Below are 26,397 nucleotides of genomic sequence, written 5' to 3' on the forward strand. Positions count from 1 at the left end.
TTAAATCAGTAACTACTTCTTCTTTTTTTTCCTCTCGTTTAAAATTTTTTAATTTTTTAATTTTTTCTCAGTTAAGTTTAAACGCAATTTCACAGTCCACAATGGGCTGAGCTGGAAGTCTAAGTGAGGACTGGTACATCGGCTGCCAGCTGCTGTGGAGTCCAGCTACACTGCTGGCTGTGGACGTGTGTGTGAGTAGCAGCACAAACACATGGAACAAGGAAGAGAATCTGCCATGACTAGTTGGAGCCCTGGAGTGCCAGGAGCAAAGAAAAGGCATTTGTGGTTGGGTCTGGCCCTCAGATCCCCATCCACGGAGGCATACAAGGGCACCAGTGTCGGCAAAGAGGAAACTGGGCTCTTCTGGGGCTGTGGCTCCTCTCACGGGTCTTCACTCCCCATCCTCAGTCCTCTGTTACATTTCCTGCCTAATCTCAAGTCAGGGGCAATTCCAAATGCACTCATGGAGTCTGGGATGGGGTTCTCAGAGAGCCAAACAAAGGAACCTCAAAGCAGCTGCCCACGGTGGAGGTGACAGATGGACCAGTGAGTCACGTTTCTGTTGCACTGTTAGACTCTGCTTGCATCCATATTATATTTCTGCAGAATTTGACGTGCACCTTCCAAAAGAAAGCAGCCAAAAGGTGTGTCTGTCATGACTGCTTCTATATTTTGTAGCAAATCACATAAAAGATGCCACTGTTTTAAACATTTTCCACCCAAATGCCACACATCATGGTATTACGACCTTCCTGTCTGGTGCTCTGTTCCCCTTCTGGCCAACAATTAAAGGAAACAGGACAAGGAGAGTTGTTCGGGATCGCCACCTATTTTACTCATTTCTCTCATTTGTGAAGAGGAGCATCTAGAGGAAAGTCAGAAATAAAGATTTCAAGAATGAGAGAAGTAACTCTTCAGGGAACCCCTGAAACAAACTCCTAAAATTAGGAGGGCCAGGATGGATGCAGAAGGGCCAACATTGCTGCCTTGATGTTCCTGGGCCCCAAATCCATGGGCAAGCTGAGGGCTCCACTGCTTTTGTCTGCAGCCACGGGAACATTCTGTATCATGCGGAGCTCTCCCAGCTCCAAGTTCATTTCTCCTTTGATCACAGGGCACACGTCACACCAGGAGTCTGGTTTTTTAGCTGGTGTCATCTTTTTCAATTGAGATACAATTCACATTCCATAAAATTCACCCTTTAAACTGTGACTTTTTTTTTTTTTTTAGTATATTCACAAGGCTCTGTTAGCACCATCACTAATTACAGAACATTTTTATCATCTGCCAAGAAATCCTGTGCACATTCACAGTCATTCACTACTCCCCCCCTCCTCCCAGTCCCTGGCAGCCACTCCGTCTCCATGGACCTATGTAGACATTTCGTATGAACTGAACTACATGATACGCATGTTTTGTGTCTGGCCTCTTTCACTTAATACAACGCTTTCAATCTTTATCAGTATAGGAACACATACTCAGCATTTCATATTTTTTAAAATATTACTTGGGAGTGAGAGAGCACAAGCAGAGGTGCAGTAGTCAGAGGGAGAGAGCGAAGCAGGCTCCCACAGAGCAGGGAGCCTGACCCAGGGCTTGATCCCAGGACCCTGAGATCATGACCTGAGCTAAAGGCAGACGCTTAACCAACTAAGCCACCCAGGTGTCCCTCAACATTTCACTCTTGTTTTAATGACTGAGGAACATTCTGTTGTACGAACATGGCACATTTTGCTTATTCATTCATCAATTTATAGACATTTAGGTTGTTTCCACTTTTTGGCTCTATTAACCTACTAAGAACACTTACATATATATTTTTGTGTGAATGTACTCTCAATTATGGATATGTCAGTAGAAAATGAATTGCTGAGTATATGGTAACTTTTATCTTTTTGAGGGACTGCCAGGCTGCTTTCCAAATCAGCTGCACCATTTTACATTCCTACCTGGAGTGCGTTAGAGCTCCAGTTTTTCCACGTCCTCTCATTCGCCTACCATCTGTCTTGTATCAGCCATCCCAGTGGCAGCGTGAAGGTATCTCACTGTAGTTCTGATTTGCATTTCCCTAATGAATATCGATTCTGAGCATCTTTTTTGTATTCTTACTGGTCACTTTTACATTGGAAAATGATCCATGCAAGTTTTTTGCCTGTTTTTAATTTTGGATTATTCCAACAATTTTTGAGTTGTAAGAATTCTTTATGCATTCCAGATACTATGCTCTCTTCAGATCTTTAATTTGCAATTATTTTCTTCCATTATGTAGGAATTCTTTCAACCTTGTTAGTGTCCTTTGAAGCACAAACATTTCACTGTAATGAACCCAATTTATTAATTTTTTTCTTTGGTTGCATGTGCTTATGGCATTGCCAAATCCAAGAACAAACAAATATCTATATCTATCTATCTATCTATCTATCTATCTTTAAATTAATCTCTACATCCAACATGAAACTTGAACTCATGACACCAAGATTAAGTCACACTCCATTCTGACAGAGCCAGCCAGGCACCCTCAAGAATACAAATATTTGTGTCTTTGTTTTCTTCTAAGAGTTTTGTGATGTTAGCTTTTATATTTAGCTATTTTACCCATTTGAGGGTTTTAAAAATATGTTACATAGGGGTACAATTTTTTTTCTTCATATGTGGATGCCCAGTTGCTCCAGGACCATTTGTTAAAATAACTACTGTATCTCCTACTGAACATTCTTGGCACCCTTACCAAAATTAAATGGACTTTGAGGATTTATTTCTGAACTCTCAATTCTAGTTCACTTACCCAGAAATCTATTCTTATTCCAGTACCTCAGTCATGATTGATGTACTTTATGGTAAGATCTGAAAGTGAGACATGTGAGTACTCAATTTAATTTTTCCTTTCAAGGTTGTTTTGTTTATTCTGGGTCCTTGCACTTCCACATACATTTTATGGTCAGCTGGACTTGTGATACAGATTATACCGAATCTGCAGGTCACACTGGGATTACTGCCATCTAATATTAAGTTTTCAAATCCATAATCACTTTCATTCCACAAGTACTTTTTTATGGTATATTTCTTTCAAAATATTTTGTCGTTTTCAGAGTACAGATCTATGTTTAAATGTATTTTCAGTATTTTATTCTTTTTGATGCTATTAATTTTTCACTCTCTAGGATCCTATTCTGGATCATACATTGCTTTTAGCTGTCTTATTTTGATACTTTTTGGGGTTCTAGAACATGTTTCAGTTTTGTCTTCCATGAAATTGCCATTTTTGTAGAGTTTGAGTCAGTTGTTTACCACAATTCCCCAAAATGGTATTTCCTTCTGTGTTCTTATTGTGAGATTTAGTTCATGTATTAACATCATTCTTTTTTTTTTTCCCTCCACTTCCATTTTTTAGGAACACTACATAGTGATGTTTGGTCTTTCTCAGTAATTTACACCACGAGCTGCAGGATGTCAATATTTTTTCTTTATGATGTTAATTTCTTCATGGAGGGCAAAAACTTCAATTAAATGCTTAAAGCATTTACCTAACATAAACCTTTCACTATGGTGGTTTCAAGTGGTGATGTTTATCCTACCATTCCCTCTGCTTTTAGTTGATTTCTACTATAAAGAGTGTTTCATTGCTCTCCACATAAAGAGGTATGTATGTTTATGAATATGCTAATCTTTTTATCCTTTTTTATTTTATGTTAGTTACCATACAGTACATCATCAGTTTTTGTTTTTTTTTAAAGATTTTATTTATTTATTTGACAGACAGAGATCACAAGTAGGCAGAGAGGCAGGCAGAGAGAGAGAGGGGGAAGCAGGCTCCCCGCTGAGCAGAGAACCTGTCTCAGGGCTCCATCCCAAGACCCTGGGATCATGACCTGAGCTGAAGGCAGAGGTTAACCCACTGAGCCACCCAGGTGCCCCACATCATCAGTTTTTGATGTAGCATTCCATGATTCATTTTTTGGGTATAACATCCAACGTTCCATGCAATAGGTGTCCTCCTTAATACCCATCACCAGGCTAACACATCCCCCCACACCACTGAAAAATCCTCAATTTGTTTCTCAGTATTTCAGTATTTCATGGTTAATCTCCCCCTCCAGTTTCCCTCCCTTCATTTTTCACTTCCTTCTCCTAATGTCCTCCATGCTATTCCTTATGTTCCACAAATAAGTGAAACCATATGATAACTGAATCTCTCTGCCTGACTTACTTCACTTAGCATAATCTCCTCCAGTCCCATCCATGTTGATGCAGAAGCTGGGTATTCATCCTTTCTGATAGCTGAGTGATATTCTATTGTATTTATGGACCACCTCTTCTTTATCCAGTTGTCTGCTGAAGGGCATTTCAGCTCTTTCCATAGTTTGGCTGTTGTGGGGACACTGCTGCAATGAACACTGGGGTGCATGTGGCCCTTCTTTTCACTACATCTGTATGTTTTCCAAAGTGACTGTACCAACTTGAGCTCTCACCAACAGTGTAAGAGGGTTGGTTCCCCTTTCTCCACAGCCTAACATTTGTTGTTTCTTATGTTGTCAATTTTGGCCATTCTAGCTGCTGTAGGGTGGTATCTCAATGTGTTGTTTGTTTTCTAATTTTTAATAAACATATAATGTATTATTAGCCCCAGGGGTATAGGTCTGTCAATCGCCAGGTTTACACACTTCACAGCACTCACCATAGCACATTCTCAATGTGGTTCTGCTTTGAATTTCCCTGATGGCTAATGATGATAGACATTTTTTCATGTGTTTGCTAGCCATTTGTATGTCATCTTTGGAGAAGTGTCTGTTCATGTCTTCTGCCCATTTTTTGACTTGTTTTTGGGTGTTGAGTTTGAGAAGTCCTTTATAGATCTTGGATATCAGCCCTTTGTCTGTAGTTTCATTTGCAAATATCTTCTCCCATTCCGTGGGCTGCCACTTAATTTTGTTGATTGTTTCTTTTGCTGTGCAGAAGCTTTTTATTTTGATGATGCCCCAAAAGTTCATTTTTGCTTTTGTTTCCCTTGCTTTTGGAGACATGTCTTGAAAGAAGTTGCTGTGGCCAATGTTGAAGAGGTTACTGCCTACATTCTCCTCTAGGATTTTGATGGGATTCTTGTCCACATTGAAGTCTTTCATCCATTTTGAGTTTATCTTTGTGTATGATGTAATAGAATGGTCAAGCTTCATTCTTCTATACATAGCTGTCCAATTTTCCCAACACCATTTATTGAAGAGACTGTCTTTTTTACATTGGATATTTTTTCCTGCTTTGTTGAAGATTATTTGGCCATAGAGTTGAGGGTCCATATCTAGGCTCTCTAGTTTGTTCTGGTCCATGTGTCTGTTTTTGTGTCAGTACCATTCTGTCTTGTCGATCACAGCTTTGTGAGATAGCTTGACATGAGGCAACATTATGTCCCCAGCTTTGTTTTTTTCAACATTTCCTTGGTGATTCAGGGTCTTTTCTGGTTTCATACAAATTTTAGGATTGTTTTCTCCCAACTTTGAAAAATGTCATAGGTGTTTTGATCAGGATGACACTGAAAGTATAGATTTCTCTGGGCAATACAGACATTTTAACAATGTTTATTCTTTCAATCCATGAGCATGGAATGTTTTTCCATCATTTTGTGTCTTCTTCAATTTCTTTCATGAGTGTTCTGTAGTTCCCAGAGTATAGATCCTTTATCTCTTTGGTTAGGTTTATTCCAAGGTATCTTATGGCTTTTGGTGCTATTGTAAATGAAATTGATTATCTAATTTCTCTTTCTACAGTTTCATTTTTAGCGTTTAAGAAAGCAACTGATTTCTGTGCATTGATTTTGTATCCTGCCACATTATTAAATTGCTTTATGAGTTCTAGTAATTTGAGGGGTGGTATCTTTTGGGTTTTCCACATCAAATGTAATGTCAACTGAGAAGAGAAAGTGTTTGTGACCTCTTTGCCAGTTTGAATACCTTTTCTTTTTGTTGTCTGATTGCTAAGGCTACGACTTCTTGTACTATGTTGAATAATAGTGGCAAGAGTAGCATCCTTGTGTTCCTGATCTTAAAGGAAAGGCTCTCAGATTTTCCCAACTGAGAATGATATGGCTGTGAGTTTTTCAGAGATGGATTGTATGAAATTGAGGAATGTTCCCTCTATCCTTAAACTCTAAAGAGTTTTAATCAGGGAAGGATGCTGTATTGTGTCAAATGCTTTTTCTCCATCAGTTGAGGTTTTTCTCCCTTCTTAATGTGTTTTACCACATTGATTGATTTGTAAGTGCCGAATCACCCTTGCATCCCCAGACGAATCCCACCTGGTCATGGTGGATAACCTTTTTAATGTACTATTGGATCCTATTGGCTAAGATCTTGAGAATTTTGGCATCCATATTCCTCTGGAATATTGGTTTCATATTCTCCTTTTTGTCGGGGTCTTTGCATGGTTCAGGGATCAAGGTAATACTCGTTTCATAGAAAGAGTCTGGAACCTTTCCTTCTGTTTCTATTTTTTGAAACTGCTTCAGCAGAATAGGTATTATTTCTTCTTTGAATGTTTGGTAGAATCCTCCAGGGAATCCACCAGGTCCCGGTCTTCTGTTTTTTGGAAGGTTTTGATCACTGCTTCAATCTCGTTACTGATTATTGGTCTATTCAGGTTGTCAATTTCATCCTATTTCAGTCCTGGAAGTTTATAGGTTTCCAGGAATGCATCCGTTTCTTCTAGGTTTACTCAACTTATTGGCATATAGCTGCTAATAGTAATTTCTGATTATTGTTTCTATTTCCTTGGTTTTAGTCATGATCTCTCCTCTTTCATTCATAATTTTATTAATTTGGGTCCTTTCTCTTTCCTTTTGGATAAGTCCGGCCAGTGGTTTATTGATCTTATTTCTTTCAAAGAACCAGGTGTGTTCTACTGTATTTCTGGTTTCTAATTCATTGATCTCTGCTCTAATCATAATTAATTCCCTTCTTGTGCATGGGTTAGGCTTTATTTGTAGTTGATTCTCCAGTTCTTTAAGGTGTAAAGAGAGTTTGTGTATTCATGATTTTTCTATATATATATATATATATATTTTTTTTTTTTTTTAGTGACGCTTGGATGGCTATGTATTTCCCCCTTAGGACTGCTTTTGCCATGTCCCATGTTTTGGACCAATGTTTTTTCATTCTCACTGGTTTTCATGAATTGTTTAAGTTCTTCTTTGACTTCCTGGCTGACCCAAACATTCTTGAGCAGGATAGTCTTTAGCTTCCAAACGGTAGAGTTTCTTCCAAATCTTTTCTTGTGATTGAGTTCCAGTTTCAAAGCACTGTGATCTGAGAATACGCAGGGAATAATTTCAATCTTTTGATATCAGTTGAGATTTGACTTGTGACCCAGTATGTGGTCTATTCTGGAGAAAGTTTCATGTGTGCTTGAGAAGAATGAGTATTCTGTTGTTTTAGAGTGGAATGTTCTGCACATATCTATGAGGTCCACCTGGTCCAGTGTGTCATTCAAAGCTCTTCTTTGTTGATTTTCTGCTTAGATATCTGTCTACTGCTGAGAGTGGAGTGTTAAGGTTTCCTACAAATAATATGTTATTATCAATACGTCTCTTTATTTTGGTTAACAGTTGGCTTATGGAGTTGGCTATTTCCATGTTGGGATCATAGATATTTACAATTCTTAGATCTTCTTGTTGGATAGACTCTTCAATCTTTAGCTTAAAATCTAATTTCTGATATGAGAATTGATACCCCAGTTTTCTTTTGCAGTCTGTTGGCATGAAAGATGGTTCTCTATCTCTTTACTTTTGGTCTGTATGTATCTTTAGGTTCAAAATGAGCCTCTTATAGACAGCATATGAATGAGTCCTTTTTATCCAATCTGCAAACCTGTGCCATTTTATGGAAGCTTTTAGGCTGTTCATGTTGACAGTGATTAAAGATATGATTTTATTGTCATCATGTTGTCTGTGAGGTCCTTGTGTCTATAGATTATCTCTAAATTTCTGTTCTAAATAATTCTTGGGGTATTTCTCCTTTTATAGAACACCCCTCCCTTAATATTTCCTGCAGAGCTGGCTTAGTGATCACATATTCTTTCATTTTTTTGCTGGTCTTGGAAGCTCTTAATGTATCCATCCATTCTAAATGACAGCCTTGCCAGAAAAAGTATTCTTCGCTGCATGTTCTTCTCATTTAGTACCCTGACTATGTCTTGCTAGCACTCTCTGGCTTGCCATGTCTCTGTGAACAGGTCTGCCATTACTCTGATGTTCCTCCCTCTGTAGGTAAGACCTCTCTTCCCCTAACTGTCCTTAAGATGTTTTCCTTGGCTTTAGGATTTGCAAGTTTTACTATTACATGCCTGGGGATTGGTTTATTCTCCTTGATCTTGGGAGGCATTCTGCCTCTAGGACATGAATGCTTATTTCATCCCCCACATTAAGGAAGTTGTCAGCTAGAATCTGCTCAAATACATCTTCTAGTTTTCTCTCTCTCTCTCTCTCTCCACCCTCTCAGGGATCCCAATAATTCTGACATTGGAAAGTTTCATGGCATCATTTATTTCACGGATTCTAAATTGTTTCTTCCAGGTCCTGCTTTTTCCTTCTTTTCTATCAGTTTGTCTTCTAGATCACTAATTCATTCTTGTGCCTTATTTACCCTAGCTGTTAAGAGTGTCTAGATTAGATTAATCTCATTGATAGCATTTTTAAATTCTGCCAGATTAGCTCTCACCCCTGCCCTTAGAAAATCTATGTTGCCATTAATGGTATTCTCCAACCTAGCTATTGTCTTCATAACTGTTACCCTGAAGTCTATTTCCAACCTTTTGCTTATATCCATACCCATTAGTTCTGTGGCAGAGGTCACAGTGTCTAAATTTTTCCTGTGTTGGGTGTTCCTCCTCTTACTTATTCTGTTGAGGGGTGGTTGAGGGAATGTACAGAGCCCAGACTGTTGACCACAGCCAAAGCAAAATGCACCTATTTTATAGGGACCTAAGGGTTGCTGGCCTCTTGATCTTTCTGCCTGTCTTCTGGGGGAGGGGGTCTGTCATCCTGTTACTCAGGCAACCCTGTTTGGGTAGAGTTGCTCTGCCCCCTGTGGGGGGTTCGGCTTAGTGAAAACCAGTTTTGAGGGGCTTTTGTTCTCTGGGGTCTTTCTTTGGTGGCTTTCTGCATGTCTTCCAAGAGTCAGAGCAGAACTGACATAAACCAAACTTTTGTCTCATAACAGAGATCGCAGTTTGTTCTCCAGGACACACTGCCTCTGTTTTTGTCTGTGCTGTTAAAAACCAGTGTCCTTGGCTGTGTGACTCACAGCAGCATTCCCAGCCTCACTTCCAGGTCGAGGCATTTCTTTGCCCTCTGTGCTACTAAAACCTCCATCTGCCCCCATTTTGTACAGGTGCCCCTGCAGCTCCAGGTTTCAGTCTTGTGGGCTGCCCTGAAGTCCTTTTCCTGCCACTACCAGTCTGCAAGTCTATGCCCAGTCTCAGCGAGGGAGGCTTTTGCACTCTGTTGTTTCAGGATCCTGGAAGCTACCCCCCCTTCTGTTTATCTTCCAATATCTGTCTGCAGAATCACGGCTCCCTGTTTCATACCTTGAAACCAACTGCCAGAGATATTCTGTTGGTATAGATCTGGATATATCTTCTTATATCATAGGCTGATTTCGTGGGTGTTCAGAGTGGCCTGGCAGATATCCAGCTTAATTCAGGGGACAGGTTGAAATACTCCTCTGCCATCTTGCCCCACCATTATTTTTATTCTTTATTTTGATAATATGGTTGTCCCAAATGGGCCATAAGGGTCCATTTTGATCTACCCCATTTTTTTTTTCTTTTTAAAGATTTATTTATTTGACAGACAGAGATCACAAGTAGGCAGAGAGGCAGGCAGAGACAGAGGAAGGGAAGCAGCCTGACACGGGCCTCTATCCCAGGACCCTGGGATCATGACCTGAGCTGAAGGCAGAGGCTTTAACCCACTGAGCCACCCAGGCGCCCTGCCCCATTTTCTTTTCACCTGTCAACCTTTCCTTTTGTGAATACTTCCTTACTTTCTAGCAAAAGATACCTTAGATACTTACCCTAGCCAATACCAATCTTGTATTTTCCTGCCTCAATCAACCTTTCCTCCAAGGAAGCCTAGTTCCTATCATTGAGAATGAAATTTAGAATCCATTTGAGTGATATTTGTCATTGCAGTGAGGTGTCCTTGCTTCTAGGCCCTTTCAGAGGACAGGACCAGGAAGCACAAGAACACACATCATTAATTCATATTAATTAAGTCTATTTCTAATTCAACAAGACTTATCTTCTCCTTCTTCCAGTATTTGTGTCTCCATTTTCCATTACCAGGTAAAATTTTGGCTGAACAACCTAAATATATTTAATCACATACTCAGTCAAACAATACACAAAAAAACTTCAAAAACTGCTACATTCACACCAACGCAAAAAAAAAAAAAATCAAGTAGGCATAAGGATAATTTACAAGTATTTTTATATTTCACTTAAGTGGATATAATAAAAACAGTGTTGAGAATTACTAGAATTTATTTTATGGTTATGGTAGTTATTTGATATAAAGTGAGGCTCATTTGTTTTTCAATTTTTTCTCACTCACCCTTGTTGGCTTTAATTTTATTGTGGAGTGCACCAAGTGTTCCCAAACCAAAACCATACAAAGGGTAGTCTCAGAAAGCCTCCTCCTCCTATCACATCCTCAATAATGTGCTCCACCCTCTGGAGATTACATTTATTGCTTATCCTCCCTTTGCTTTTTCAAGGCCAGCAGCAGACGGACTCTGGCTTCACATATCTCTCACATTCTCTGTTTCTGAACTACAGATCCTCTTAGGATATGCTTATTCTGGAAAAACTTCCTGTGATTATCTTATAATTAACCAATTAGATACCTTAATGACATCTGCAAACCCCATTCCTTATTGACATATAATGAAGTATAACAAAGAGAATGATATTCCATCACATCCAAAGGTCCAAAACAGAAGCAAAGAGAGGAAATTATACAGGTGTAACCCCAAGGGACATAATTGTGGGGGCAAACATAGAATATTGCCTAGCGAAATTACCCAGTCTGAGGTTCCAATTTATATGGAATAACTTTTTGGAGGTTTAAAAAAGTGTTGGAAAGAAGAAAAAGACTTATTCTACCCACACCCTCTACCATTGTCCCAACCCCTTGCCTCAAGCTGGACTCTTATGTCCCCTCAGTGTACCCCATATTCCCCTATCCTGTCCTTTAACTTACATTAAACCTCCCTACCTGGACCCTCTTCTTGAGGCCTGTGCACATCCTGGATCACCAGTACCTGTCCCAAAGCCCTGTTCTTCCTTTGCTCAAGTTGCTTCCAGTAGTGTGGCCTCTCTATGATCTTGAGTTCACCTCCACATACCTCCTTCTACATCCTCATTAAGTAACTTGTTTCCTATTCCTTTCCCTCCTTTCTGCTTTTGTCAGTCCCTAAGGTCATCAAATGCTCCCTTCAGTCTATCCCTGCTCCAACTACCTGGTGCCTCAGATGAGCCACGTACTTGCCTCCTCCCCCACTTGCACTCACTTCACCCTCTGCCCCATATTTTTCATACTCCAATGGGGCCCTGGTCTCCTGGCTTTCCATCCCCCCTCTTTTCCTCTCACCTGTTTAGATAGGAATGACTGTGGCTACGCAAATAAGAAAATGTGGACAGGCTGGACATTTTAAAAAGAGTATTATTTTAACATTGGACTTTATTTATAAACCAAATGTTTATTCTTCCATGTTTGTATTAATTTATAGAACAGATTTATATGTTTTAATACTGATAATAATATTTAAATCACATTATTTTAAATTATGGCCTTCCACTTTATTTAGGTTATTCTGTGACTGAATTCAAGTCTCTGCAATTATGGTTAAAGGTGCATAAAAATATAAACTGAACAACATTATTAGACTTTTGAGGAACAACCTGTACTGATTTCAAGTACTAATCTATTGAAATAATTTAATGTTTTAGCAATTGTCACAAATTCTTCACTAAATATTCTTGGATCACAGTACAAATCTACAAATCTTTATTTTCATCTTACATTATTTATAATAGGTCATTTGGCAAAGTCCTGAAGACTCTGAAGTGTGAATTTCAGGAGTCTCAATAGAGTTTGTAATCTTTGCTGTAGAGTCTGCTCATGGTCCTTAAAGGGTTAATTATAAATGATGGCACTCTATGAAAGCATGGGACTGTACACATACAATTTCTTCCCATGTGAGCCCTTCGGTGTCTATTAGAGCAGATCATGAAGACCACAGGGGTCCCTTTGGCCCCTTTCTTCCTTACATTTATAATACAAGTTCTTTCATGCGAACTAAGGTTAGAGACTGATAAAGGCTTTTCCATTCTATGTGATTATTTTAAAAAGGGTATTCTGGACCCATTCATTTCATATACAGGGCTCCTCTCTGGTGTAAAATTTCCCACACTTTTTAAAGCTGGAGTTTTGACTAAAGAATTCCTATGGTTTCTCTTCAGTGTCACTTCTTTTATGTTGACTACAGGATGATAGAAACCTTTTCCATGTTTATCACAGATGTAGGATTTCTCTACCTTGTGACTTCTTTTGTGTGAATGGCAGCTAGCATTTTGGCTGAAGTACTTCCCACATTCATTGCACTTACAGCGCGTCTCTCGGGTGCGTGTTCTTTGGTGCATATACAAGCTGAGTGCTCTGAGGGAATCCCTCCCCACAATCATTACATCCACAGGGTTTCTCTGCTGTGAAACCAACTTTGCACACCAAAGTTCTTTGGTGTGAATTTAAGCTAGTGCTTTGTCTGAAGTGTTTCCCACATCCATTACATGTATAAGGTTTCTCTCCAGTGTGAGTTCTCTGGTGTATATAAAGCGGAGTGCTCTAAAGGAATCCTTTCCCACAGTCCTTATATTTATAAAGTTTCTCTCCTGTGTGCAATCTTTGGTGTGAATAAAAAATATCCCTCTGGATGAAGCATTTCCCACATTCACATTTGTAGGGTTTTTCTCCAGTGTGTGTCCTTTTGTGTATAGAAAGCTTAGTACTCTGGCAGAACTCCTTCCCACCTTCCTTACTTTTTTACAGGGTTTGCCCCATGTGAGTTAGCACCTGTTGAATCACTGTGGATCTGTAAGTGAAAACCTCCCCATATTCATTATAGTCACAGGCATCTTTTCCCATGTGAGATCTCAGCTGTTTGAAGGAAATGAAGAGGCTGTTAAATAATTTCACATATACATTAATTCATTTCTCTACACGACTCAGACTTTGATAATGCAGTGGACATCTCCGGTTAACATCTTCCCTGTTATTTACATATGCCGTGCATGTGATTTTCTACAACACAAAGAGATTTCCTTTTTCATATCATCTCAACTGCAGAACTACCTAATTTACTTGAAAGATTTCAATAGTTTCAAAGATTAGATGCATGAGCCGTGTTTATGTGGCTGTCCTTTTATAAGAAAGCAGGTGATGGTTTTGAGCAACATCTTGATTTTCTCCCTAAATTCAAACCACCCAAAGCTTTCTGCTGAGACAGCATTTATGCCCAAGTGAAATCACAGTCCTGTGCTGTGTTCTAAAATTTGTTGGCTCACATGATTTTACTGTTGAGGAAGGGTTCACCCCCCTGAAACTTACCGTTGACATGCAGTTAGACGGGTCCTTTTTGCAGATGTCTTCTTGTCTCTTAAGGCCACTTTTCCTGTCTAAAATAATGTAAACAAAATGAACTGCTAGTGTGTATGAGAGGATGAAAACTGTTGAAAACATACAAAGCCTGTGTACGTTCAAATACTGATCTTTACAGAGGAGAAAATGTGAGAAGAAGGAATATATAAGTGAGTTGAAATGTTTTTCAAGAAAGTAAAAATTATGAAGTGTTTTCAGGATTGAAATAGGATGTCTGCTGTTGACATTCCCCTGGTCCTGCTCTCCCCATAACAGGATCTTCCTGGTGCTGTGCACACAAAACCTGGAGCTCACCTGGATTCAGGCCCTGGAGAAATCCTCTGCCCTCCCTCCACAGCTCCACTCCTTGTTCCAACTGGGAAATCACATCTGATTTGCAGAGATGATATCCTGTTTGCAGGAGTAAAAGTTATATCGATTTTGGATTCTGGGCAGAGAAACATGAATAATCTTTAATTCTAAGGCATAATACCAAGAAAGAACAAGGTGAATAGTGGAGGAGAGCTCAGGGAAGAGTACCTTGAACACTGAAAATACCAAAGTCCTTCCCCAGAGCAGAAAGAACATCCTGACACTATGCCAACACAGGTAGATTTTCTTATTGTTGATGCGCAGGACCAAGCACAAAGATAGAGTGAACAATCTTTAATGTTTTCAACAGAGGAGAAGTTATATGTTCCCACAGTAGGGTGATACTAATTTTTTAAAATATTAAGTACACAGAAACTGCACCAGAACACTTAATTTCTCTTTGGAAATGCATAATAGGTAAAATTTTCACAAATGGATATTTAATTACTGGTTGAGTATAGACAGCAGAGTAGTTATTTAGTAATATTTAGTGCTTTCATTCATAAAAATATTCATTGAATTCCCAGCACAGTCCTGGGCACAGGAGGTACAGAAGCAAGAAAGACATGAGAGAGGGGTCAGGAAAACTATATATTCTTTTGGGGTGACAAAATATGTGTAAGTAAGTAAGTAAATACATAAATTGAATTCAAGTAGTTTTAAGAACCTTGAAAGAACTTGAATGAGGGATGAGAGGAGAGGGGGAATATGTGAAAGCTGGATACTTGCTGAATAAATACATTAATTTTGACAGACTCACCAACAGAGACCAGATGACTGATGTTCTCCAGCATCACATCTCTGTACAGCTTTCTCTGGGATGTGTCCAGCAAGGCCCACTCTTCTTGGGTGAAATCTATAGCTATATCCTTGAAGGTCACTAATTCCTAAAACATCACAGACATTTTGATGCAGCCAGGCTCCTCCCTACCAAGAGTCATGGGAGTATACTGGACATGATGGTGCTGAGGATGGGTTGCTGTATACACAGAAAGCTTAAATCCCATCTGGGGTCCCAGTCAAATGTTTCTCTATGCTGCCTTGCCATGTGTCTTTCACACAGACTCACAGAAATAAACAGACTTTGTAAACGTAACTTCATTATAGATGATTATTTCTTGAGCTGTGATAGAAATACCCAAGACACAGCACTGCCCAACTTCCTGCAGGACTGAATGGGGCTCCTACACAGCTTGGATAAGCAAGTGTGGCTTTGCCCATCTCTACACAACACACAAGTTCATGATAAGACTTAAGACATATAGTCCAGAAGCAAAACCCCAGGGGCCCTAAGTACATAAGGAATGTCCTAGCCTGCCCCTCCATTTCAATGTTCTTGAGCACCTCTGAGCATTGCTTATCACTATCCCTCCTATAACATCAGCCTCTCAAATGAACTTGATCTTTTCAGTCCTGCAAAATATGCTACAGACCCCTAGGTTTTATTCCATTATAATCCTCTCAATGCACAGCTCATGTTAGGAAAGTAATACTTACCAGACATTTCTTAGTTTCCAAATTTGAACAAAGTTTAATTATAAAGAGGTAAATTGGGTTGTTGGGAATAGGAGTGGTAAGGAGAATTTTTCTTTAAGTTAAAATTAAAATGCTCAAGCATATTGTATAAAAATTTTAGTAAGTTTAAAACTGGGAAAAATAAATTATTCCTTACTGCTCTCTTGCTCCCTACCTCCAGTCTCAATGCTGCTCTGCAGCATCTGAAACACTGGATGGACTGAACTCACTTGAAGGAAACTCTACCTCACTACAGGACTGTAAGCTTCTGCTTGTTCCCATTTCTATTACCTGTGCTCACCACAGGCCTAAGCCCACTGCAGACACTAACCTGGTTAATGAGTGAGTCACTTAGCTGGGGCCATGGAATGGATTAGAAGAAATAACTATTCTGCAAGGATACCCTTAAGGGGATGGGGGAATGGAACAGAGTAATACTGGATATAAGATTATTTCTCGATCAAACCCTGAACTCCCACAAGCCTCCCTGAGTACTGGTGAAGTGTGACTGACACTCATATTTCATGGGGACACAAAGAAGATCCAGGCCATGAAGATAAATCTGCTCCTGCTCTAGAAAAACAGGTATGCATGAGAAAGAGCAAGTCCTACTCACCTGTGCTTGCATTGTCCAGATCTCAGCTACCCCTTTCTTCCTGTGTATTCTCACCAAGGGACAGTCCAATAACTAAGCAGACAAGGCTGAGGAAAGAGAAAGAACCCACTGAGATGCATCTTTTCCAATATTCCTAGATACGCCTATCTTGAATCTGCAAATCTTTATATGGTACTGACTCCCTGCCGTAGTCCAACTCACATGTACTGGCAGAGTAAACAAGGACAAACAGGTAGGGGGGCTCCCCTCTCCCAGGATCAACAATAAGAAGTCTTTGGCTATTATGCTCATAAAGAAGATATTAATGTCCCTATTAAAGAGATAGCAAAAGCACAGAGGTGTCATTTAATTAGAACTGGTATTCAGAGTTCCTACTTATTTACATCCCTGGCACCAAAATCTTAGGAGAACCTGACTCCTGTCACATGGATATTCTTATACAGTAACTCAGGACACCATTTTGGAATTTCATATTTTATCACTCTTGGGTGAAGTCTGCTAGCATTGTTTCCCAACACCCATCTCAGTTCATCAATGCCCCATGCTCTCCCTCAAGCAACACCTGCCCTCAGTCACACTGGCTCCTCCATATGTGGCATTCAGGCAGTGTTACTGCCTCAACCCAACTGTATACCTCATGGACAAGCAACTATGGAATCTCTTTAAAGTTGGGTTGAACATTTCGAAGACCCAACCCTTGCTCAAATGTTCAGTGGCTTTCATCATGTAAGTCTAGTACATACAATCCCTTGCACAGTACATATGTTATAATGCTATACATTAAGGACTGCTAAACAATCCCCACAGAGTGGTCAGGCTCATGAAATATAGAGCAAAGAGCTTCAGTTTTTAAGATAATTTATTGGTTTCTTGAAGTATGGAGTTCTAGTTATTTTAACCAACAAGATTATATCTGCATTTCATATTTTAAGCATATGAAAGAATTTGTTATCTCTATAGCACTATCTCAAACAGTATTTACAAATAAATATACTGCAACATATACTGATAATGTGTCTAGAACAAGATATGATTAAAACCCATTAATTTTGAGGACCTGGAAAGAGGAAAAAACTACTAGTATTAATTGAGACTCTGTGAGTGGATTTACATACATGTGGACACACACACTGTACTTTATACTGAACAATAATCCTCCCTTTGTGGATTACTTACATATTTGAGTGATGTTAACTAGGTTCAGAAAACTAGAGGACAAAATTACACGGCTAAAAATTGACAGCTAGAATTTGAAATTAGCTCTGCCTGTCTCTAAATGTCAAATAACTAATGAATTTCATCTTGAAGGACATTAGACACCAGAACCACTTTTACCTGCATATCTCCAGTCAGATCCATGACCAGAGACTCCTCCCTCAAAACCTCCTCCTTTCAGACTGTTCACACAATTTCTCCCCATGTTCAGGATCTCCAGCTACATAGGAACCTATAGTTCAGTGACCTCAATTTCCCAATTCAGCTCCCACATCTAATTTCTACTGGTCAGTATAACATACACTTAACTCATTCCAAAACATACACACCAAGACCAACAATTCTGATGTCCCTTAGTCCTAACATCTGCTAATCAAAACTCCAAAACTAGACGATGCCAGTATCTCATTTTCCCATTGGCTGCATCTGTCACAGCTCAGAATGAAGTATTGAGCTGGTCTAATCACAGCACCACAAATCTCCCAAAAGCTTTTGCTAAATATCTGGCATCTCACTATGACTTAACAATCACTCTGCTATGCTTAATTAATATGTTAATATTCCCTGTGCCTTTCTAGTTTTCTAATCTCACAGATTCTCACCTTTCCCCTTAGTTTTCTTTTTTTAAAAGATTTTATTTATTTATTCCCTTAGTTTTCAAAAATAGTTTCACTTTTTACTGCAGAGATGGACCTGATGATTTAAAGAAATATTTCAGGTCACTAGCAAGAAAACTACAATTACTCCTGATTTCCAGTCCATCAGATTATCTGCTCTTGTAAATACTGAAAAGTAATCTCTATTCCTAATTAAATCTTAAATTAAATCTGCTCTTGTAAACACTGAAAAGTAATCCCTATTCTTAATTAAATCCAACTTCTCCAATTGTGTCTGTTTCTTTCCTCCTCCCTCAAATGTTTGTTACTGATTATAAACCAAACTGCTTTTTACTAGTAACTCCTTCATCATTTCCCCCTTCACCTCCTTAAACTCATTTAGTCTCTCCATTCCTCTAAGAAAAACCTCCTCTAAGCCAATTTATATCTAGCTGTTGACACATGACCTTTTCCCTTCAAAATGAACCTGAAAAACAGTACATACCTAGTTTCTTCACATTCCCTCACTTTGACTTAGAAAAATCACTTATGATTTCCACGTTAATAAATCTTGTTAAGATCAGTTATTCCCTCATAATTAAATCCACTGAGAGTTTCTCAGCCTTTTACTTGGAACCAAAGCAGCACTGGCACATCATCTCCATTTGGGAACTCTCTTTCTTCTAGGCTTTTCTGACAGTTCAGGTTCCTAACTGCCTTTCAAACTCTCTAGGCACTCCTGAGTCCTCTGCAAGGTCCTCCTCAACTAAACAGTGTCTCAAGGTTCAATTGTACCCCCTTTCTCTCCTCTTATAATAAACTACCCTGGAAATCTCAGTACACTCCCTTGCTTCCATTTCTTCCACTGGTATCTCTAAATCATAAAAATACACCTGGATTACATTTCTATGTTGTAATCTCCACCTTTGTATATTATAGGCACATAAAAGGAAATAGATTTCAAAACCAAGTCATTAACTCTTCCACAACAAAAAGTTCTTCTCTTCTAGTCTTTGAAGTCAGATAATGGTTCCACCAGATATCCAAGGATTAATCATGGACAGTACTTTTCACAACCACACAAATAAGGACTGCTGTTATCTCTCCACTGAGCATTATTATATTTCACTTCCACCTTAATGTCTACATATATATGGCACTTCATACTCATTAGGTGTCAGTCTGAGATTAAATGCCATTTTTTAGAGATCCCTCCTCTGAACTACTAAGTTTTTCCTTCTCATCTCACTATCTTGAGTAGAACCTTACTTTTTTCTTGAGATTACTCTTCTAATTTCACTAAGCATTTATATCTTTGCTCCTTTCTTTACTGACAAGACTAGTGGAGAAAGACCACCTGCAGGATCTTAAGGCAAGGTTCTCTCTCTGATTTATGAATTATGGATTAACAGAAATTACACATCCCCATCACCTAATCTACCCTAAGATGTGGTATTACAAATGGCCCCCATCATATTAAACAGTCATTTTAATAGTTAAAGTTCACTGGCAAAATAAAGGAGATTGGATCTGACTGGGGAAATTTGTTTTCAGCACTCCCTGGAACCTAAGTAGATGGAAAACCTGTAAAACTTTGTGGTTATTGGGTGTGCCATCACCACAGTTCTGAGATCAGAAGTTCATTTATTTTAAGAATAGACATATATTTGTTTTTGGACTCACTTTGACATAGTTAATAACTTCATTGGATTTACAATGCAATAGACAGACCCTATTTACATTGGATTCAGTCAAGATAAACATATACAAGGAATAACTAGTTAAACAAAAAAATTTTCCCCTTTAATTAATTAAATAATTTTAAAACAACTATGAAAAACAAGAGTAATTCCCAAATCCTGTTGGGTGTTCTAAAAGCATTCAAAGGCTTCAATACTTTGTGGGTTTGGGCCTGTTCTGGAAAGCACTGCAGGGAATTTACAGCAAGTAAATTCAAGTGGGTTTAGTCTACAAGGCTGCAGTTTTTCAATGTGGCAATTCTACTTCTGAATAACTTATGCAAAGAAAACAGAAACACTAACTCAAGAAGATATATACACACTCATGTTCACTACAGTGTTTTTTTAAAAAAAGATTTTATTTATTCATTTGAGAGACACAAAGAGAGCACAAACAGGGGGAAAGGCAGAGGGAGAGGGAGAAAAAGAACCCCGCTGAGCTGGGAGCCCAAAATGGGGCTCAATCCCAGGATCTGGAGATTATGACCTGAGCCAAAGGTAGATGCTTAACCATCTGAGCCATCCCTATGGCATTATTTACATGAGCCAAACCATACAGGCAAACTTAATGTCCATTGACGGATGCATGGGTAAAGAAAATGTGGTATGTATGCACACAATGGAATACTATTCAGCCATAAAAATAAGGAAATCTTGTCTTCTGTGATGATGCAGATGAACCTTATGGACATTATACTAAGGGAAGCTAGTCAGACAAAAATACTCTATGACTTCACTTTTACATAGAAGCTAGAAACAAAACAAAACACATACCCATACATACAGAGAACAGACTGGTGGTTGCTAGGGAGGTGTAGGGGAGAGCAAAATGGGTGAAGGTTACCAAAGGCACAAACTTCCAGTTATAAAATAAATCTGGGGGATGAAATATACAGCATGATGGCTATAGTTAACAATATTGTATCATATACTTGGAAGTTACTAAGAGTACATCTTAGAAGTTCTTACAAGTGCCTGGGTAGCTCGATTGAGTGCCCAAGTCTTAATTTTGGCTCAGGTCATGATCTCAGGTTGTGAGATTGAGCCCAGCCTTGTCCTCTGCACTGGGGAGGTGGAGCCTGTTAAGATATTCTCGCTCCCTCTGTCCCTCTCCACTAAAAAGTTCTCATTATAGAAAAAATTTGTAACTATGTAATCATTTTGCAATACAGACAAATATTAAATTATGTTGTATACCTGGAATTAATATATTGTTACTCTACTAAATAAAAAAGATCTGAGAGGAAGGCAAAAAAATGAGCTCTGGTTTTGGCTCAACTCAAACTACTTCTTTGTCTTTGGTTAAGCTCCTAAACTCAGAGTGAATCCTTCTTTTCCACTTACTAGTCAGAACAGGCTATTTTTGCAAGTCCCCTTTTCATCTCAAAAGCTATTCTGCAGACCTTTCTTGGCTGTCACTGGCACCTGGGGGACAGTTCTTGCTCATTCCCTGGGCTCAGCCTATCCATTCACTGTTGTGAGAAGCCTATCATTCACTAACTCAGGAAGCTGCTTTTGACTAATACCTTCCTAGGACCGCCACCCCACATGAGGTGAAACAAGGTAAGATATACTTTTGAAAGGAAAGCAAAAATTTCTGTCTTTATAGAGCACCTTTGAGCTTTTAGCTGGTCTCTTGTTGCCTGATTTGAAGTTTTTTTTTTTTTTTTAAACTGAGATAGAAATACACTGGTGACATGTCCGATATTAAAATGGAGCTGGGTATGAAAGAAGAAACGTTTCTTTTCATACCTATGTATATCAAAGGTCCACGTGGGAGCAAGATGTGGAGAAGCTGGAGGCTAAGGGTTTACATGGAAGCTGCCTGGCCCGAGGGGCAGAGGGTGTGACAAGGGTCCCCATGGCTGGGGTGGGGTTCTGACTGCATCCCTCCAACTTCTAGGACTGATCCTCTCTGCCCACATCCTCCCTGGCTGCCCTCTGAGACACTCTCAGTGTCCAAATGGCAGGAGAAACCCCCCTCCCCACCATGCTCTCCCAGGTTTGCTCTCACCTGGCCAGCTCAGAGCCCACCTCTGCTACCCACCAGGTGACTCCCCCAGGTCATGAAGCCCCAGTTTCTCAACTGAAAAGTGGGGCCCACGTCAAGAAGCAGAACACACTGAGGGTTCCATGCTGTGTATGTTTTAATACAAAAGAAGAGAAAGCCAAACCATATTGCGTCTGTCCAAGGACATTCAGGTATGTCCTAAGGGCTATAAATCAAGAAATTTAAAAATATTAGGACCTCTTGGGCTCCTGGTGGCTCAGTTGGTTAAGTGTAGGACCCTTGGTTTCTGCCCAACTGCTAATGTTGGGGTCGTGAGATCCGGCTCTCCGCTCAGCATGGGGTCTGCTTGTCCCTCTCCTTCCGCTCCCCTCCCCAAATAAAAATCTTAAAATTAATAAATCTCTTCAAAAAATTATTTAAAAAACTAGGACCTCTCAAGATAATTTAGGCACAATCAAGAAGTGATTTGAGCATAAGAATATGTTTTAACTGATTTTTTAAAAAGTAAAATTTAAAATTTAGACGTCTCAGGTATTTCTGCAGTAAAGTAGAATAAATGATTCTGAAGAAATGGGTTTTCATTTTGAGCACAACCGTTCCTTCTGCAATCTGCAGAAGGTCTTTTCACGAACATTCTAGAAATTCGGAACTGCTCTAGATTGGAGAACCCCTGTCACTGGGCGGTCCTACGCAAGTCCTCCTCTCAGGGACCTGACCTTTACAATCACCCACGGCTGTCACCGCGTCTCGAGACGAACGTTCGTCCTGCGAATACTTTGGTCTGAAGAGCAGACGCGCTGAGGGGCATCATTTTAACAGAGACACGACCACTGCCCTAAAAGCCCGGGAAGTGAAATTTAAGACATTCCGATTCGGATGTAGACGAAACAAGGCCGTGAGCTGTAATGCACCCACCTTCCTACTCCTCGGCGCGTCCCGGGCCGCCTTCCCTTTCTGGGACAAACCACCCACCGCCACGACGACCAGCGGGCGCCGCAGCGGGGCGCGCACGGCTCCTTCCGCCCGGGGCCGGATGTGTCCTCCCGGGCCCTTCCCGCGCCCCGGCTTCGCCTCAGCACCCCGACATTTCAGTCCATGCCTGCCTGCCCGCCCACGTGGTTCTCTTACACCGAGGCTGCAATGGATTCTCCACCCCCCAACAAAAAACACTCCCCAACCCGGGACCGTGACCACCACAGGCCGCACCGTCGCCCCGAAGCGCCTCCGGGCGCGGGCGCGCGGGTAAAACACGTCCCGCTGAAACACCACACGGGAAAGGGTCAGGCACTCGGGGCAGGGCGGACAACGAGCTCCTTCCTCACCGTTCGTGAAAAACCATCCCGCAGCGGCCGGGAGAAGCCCCCTCCCAGCAGTCCGGGCCACGCGGGGCTGTCACTCACCGAAGACGCGGGCCCTCGTCGTCCGCACCGTCGCCGCCTCCGTCTGTCACCAGGGAACGTCGCTCCGGCTCTCGTGCACACGCGGCGTCAAGGGCAAGGGGCGAGACGCGCATGCGTTCCACGAGGGCCTAAGGCGCGGCGTCAGAAAAGATGGGTCGGTGCGCCCCCTGCCGGCGGCTAGGGTGCCTCGCAGGACCCTGACTTGCGCCCTCACAGGTGGAGTGGGAGGCAAGAGCCAAGTGAGGAGATGGCTAAGGTGCCCACGTGTGATGGGTCACAGATGGCAGCACTGGTATGAACTGTTAAGCTATGTTTCCCTTAATATGAGGACCATTCCTTCCTAAAATGCATCTCTGTCTGTGTGTATTGATGAGCAGATGGGTAGACGCTATGCACGTGTATGTACACAGGTTAGGATACACATAGATTTCTTCATGCTGTTAGCAGAAAGGTCAAGAAACAAGCCTCCCCTGCAGCAGTGAGTACATGCACATCTACGGGGGTGTTTTGTCATGTTCATCAATAAAAAAGAAACCATGTTCCCCCTAGACACACACAACATCCTCGACCATCCCTGACCTTTTCTCTCAACCTAGGCTGTTCACCCAGCGCTGGGGGTCAACAGGAGCAGGAATCTGATTCCAGGGGATCGCTGTCAACTTTGTCATACTCCCTGAGGACTATGAACCGCATGGGATCCCCTCTCCCAAAGAAACCCAAACCAAAGTCCTAGATCTGGCATCCCAAACCTCCCTTCTTCTCTCTTTACACCCTTGTGTATTTACAGAAGACATAAGAGAAGTTTTCTTTCCCTCATCCAGTGCATGGCCTTCTAAAAAAAAAAAAAATGTACTCATTAACCAACTCTTTGGATGCAATGGGATTAGGATGGTGGTGACTGCAAGTGCTAGAGATGAGTGAGGGGAATATTATAGTCCAGTAGGGTAGATGTTTCAGCACATGAGTATAATTAATCTAGTGTTACAAGACCTGGTGTGAGCATTGCTCAGTGTTGAGAGGAACAGGAGAAAGGTTTAGAAGGAAAGAAGAATCATTTTGTTTTTCTCAATTTTAAACCACATACAGTTATTAGAATTTTCACTTCTGAAAATTTCTTAAAAATATAACTGAAATTATCACTTGTCTCTATGCTTGTCTCTATGCTTGTCTCTAATCACATATGTTACCTCTTAGTAATAAACCTTTAGTTCATACTCAATAACTGGAAGTAATGCATAGGGAGTAGTATTTGCTTAATTGCACTATACATAAAGGAAAAAGAGTATGGCAGAAAGAATATAAGTAGGTTCCCATGTAAATTTTTAGGAAAACTAGACAGATTCAAACCAGTCTTGAGATCGCCTTTATCCTTTCACATGGAGACAAAGATACAAGAGAAAATGATAACTGGTGTCCGAGGTCCTGGAGAATATTGAATAGGAGTCCTCACAACACAGGAATGGTCAGGCTAGGACTGTCCTTTAGTACAGCCATCTCAGAGGTCCCTGGGTTGTGCTGCTGAGCCATCTGACCTTATAGTTTGTTATGAACACCTGAGTCCTATAGCATTAAGAGAGATGTCTATGAATCTTGTTCAGTTCTGAGCAATGCTGGCAATTCAAGGTTCTCTGACATTTTAATGATAATGTCTTATATTTAAAATGTCTTTGCTAGACAGGAAACACTCCCTACATCAAGGCCTTGGATCTTTTGACCTTCACAACACATTATTAAACTAGTTCATAGATGAGGAACCAGAAGTTCATCTAAGGAATAATTTAAACCAATGATTATGATTTAAAAGCACTACACCATGGTTATTATTTGTCTTATGATGAATCTGTAGAATTTCTTGAAACTAATGGGGAAGAGCGTTTTAGTTATGAATTTTCAAACAAATATTTTATAATCACTTGTCTGGAAATTTCTAATCACCAGGTTACTGAAACACATCTAGGTTGTTTTATGCCATACTTCATGTGAAGTAATGCTTTATAATAACTTTATAATAACGTATTATAACTGCTTTTTAATAACGTATTATGAAGTCAGAGTGTGTAGATCTCTGTAGATGTATCCAAAGGCAGATATCCATTCAGCATTGACAATGTATTGACCGGAATCTCCGAACACATATTGATCTTTCTACAACCCATCTCTCCTCTGCCCCCGTCCTCAGTGCTGTCATCTCGATGCTCCTACCTCTGGATGCTCTGTCTAAACTAGGATATCCATGATGTTTCAGGACATTTAGTCTTTCCTATTTTGAAAAGACTGAGGATTCTGAATTCTTTCTCTGAACTTGTGAAAAGGCATCAGCATCTAGCAGTCTTCTCTGTTTTGGCCTCCCGGCTGCATTTCCTCCTGGTCTACTGAAGGACCATCAATGTGTTCTCTGTTGATGGTGCTCTTACATGGGCTGACCTTCAGATCATCTCTTTATTCATCCTTGGTAAAGCCCACCCTGGACTTGGTGATAGCAAAGGTTAATTTGCAGGGAACTCTAAGTCTGTACACTCTCTTTCCTCCACAAACAGGTAATAAAATTTGCAAAAGATCCTTCCAGTTGGAGCAAGGAAAAGAGCTGTGGAGAGAAGGAACTGGATTTCTCCAAGGCCAGAGTTCAGTTAAGCAGCCAAGTAGTACAAGGAGGTTCCTAGGCTGAGTAAGTATGTCCTTAGAAATAGCAACTGAAGATTTTGTCAGGTTAGTGATATTTTCTAAAACGTAAGTGAGGGGGCGCCTGGGTGGCTCAGTGGGTTAAAGCCTCTGCCTTCGGCTCAGGTCATGATCCCGGGGTCCTGGGATCGAGCCCCGCGTCGGGCTCTCTGCTCTGCAGGGAGCCTGCTTCCTCCTCTCTCTCTGCCTGCTTGTGATCTCTGTCTGTCAAATAAATAAATAAAATCTTTAAAAAAAAAAAAAACGTAAGTGAGGACATTGGGGCAAAATTCCTCGTACTGTTATCATACCTTGCATAAATCAATCACAACTCATGGGTCCTCCTGCTACTTTCTCTCCCTTTGGGAAAAAGGGGATTTGTGTACTTACCACAGTTAAATGTTGACATAGTGATTCTTATCCTGATCCTCCTACTTAAAGATTTTCCAACTATTTTCTGACCCAACATCTTTCCACCATTTTGCATCTTTCATATTTCAACCCTGAATTTTTTTCTAATTGACAAAGAATTTTAAAATGTTTCTACTATCTGGAGTATTTGCTCATTTGACACACTTTCCCAGCTAAGCACCA

General features: G+C 40.4%; 1 protein-coding gene across 5 annotated transcripts in view; it reads right to left on the reverse strand.

The window, feature by feature from the left end:
• LOC131820370 (zinc finger protein 705A-like) overlaps window positions 1-26,397 on the reverse strand; it is a 36,754-nt gene that overhangs the window by 3,534 nt on the left and 6,823 nt on the right. For 2 of the 5 annotated variants that reach the window (XM_059155944.1, XM_059155940.1), the window contains exons 1-5: window positions 23,146-23,250; window positions 16,185-16,270; window positions 14,814-14,940; window positions 13,997-14,092; window positions 13,652-13,719 (exon numbers count right to left, since the gene is read on the reverse strand). In XM_059155944.1, the coding sequence (XP_059011927.1) occupies window positions 13,652-13,719; window positions 13,997-14,092; window positions 14,814-14,940; window positions 16,185-16,196 (303 nt within the window). In that variant the 5' untranslated portion in view covers window positions 16,197-16,270; window positions 23,146-23,250. Of the gene's footprint in view, window positions 1-13,651; window positions 13,720-13,996; window positions 14,093-14,813; window positions 14,941-16,184; window positions 16,271-22,660; window positions 22,752-23,145; window positions 23,251-26,397 lie in introns of those variants that run through there. The other 3 variants (XM_059155943.1, XM_059155941.1, XM_059155942.1) reach the window with 2 other exon arrangements.

This window comes from Mustela lutreola, chromosome 18 (genome assembly GCF_030435805.1).
Source record: "Mustela lutreola isolate mMusLut2 chromosome 18, mMusLut2.pri, whole genome shotgun sequence".
Classification (NCBI taxonomy): Eukaryota; Metazoa; Chordata; class Mammalia; order Carnivora; family Mustelidae; genus Mustela; species Mustela lutreola.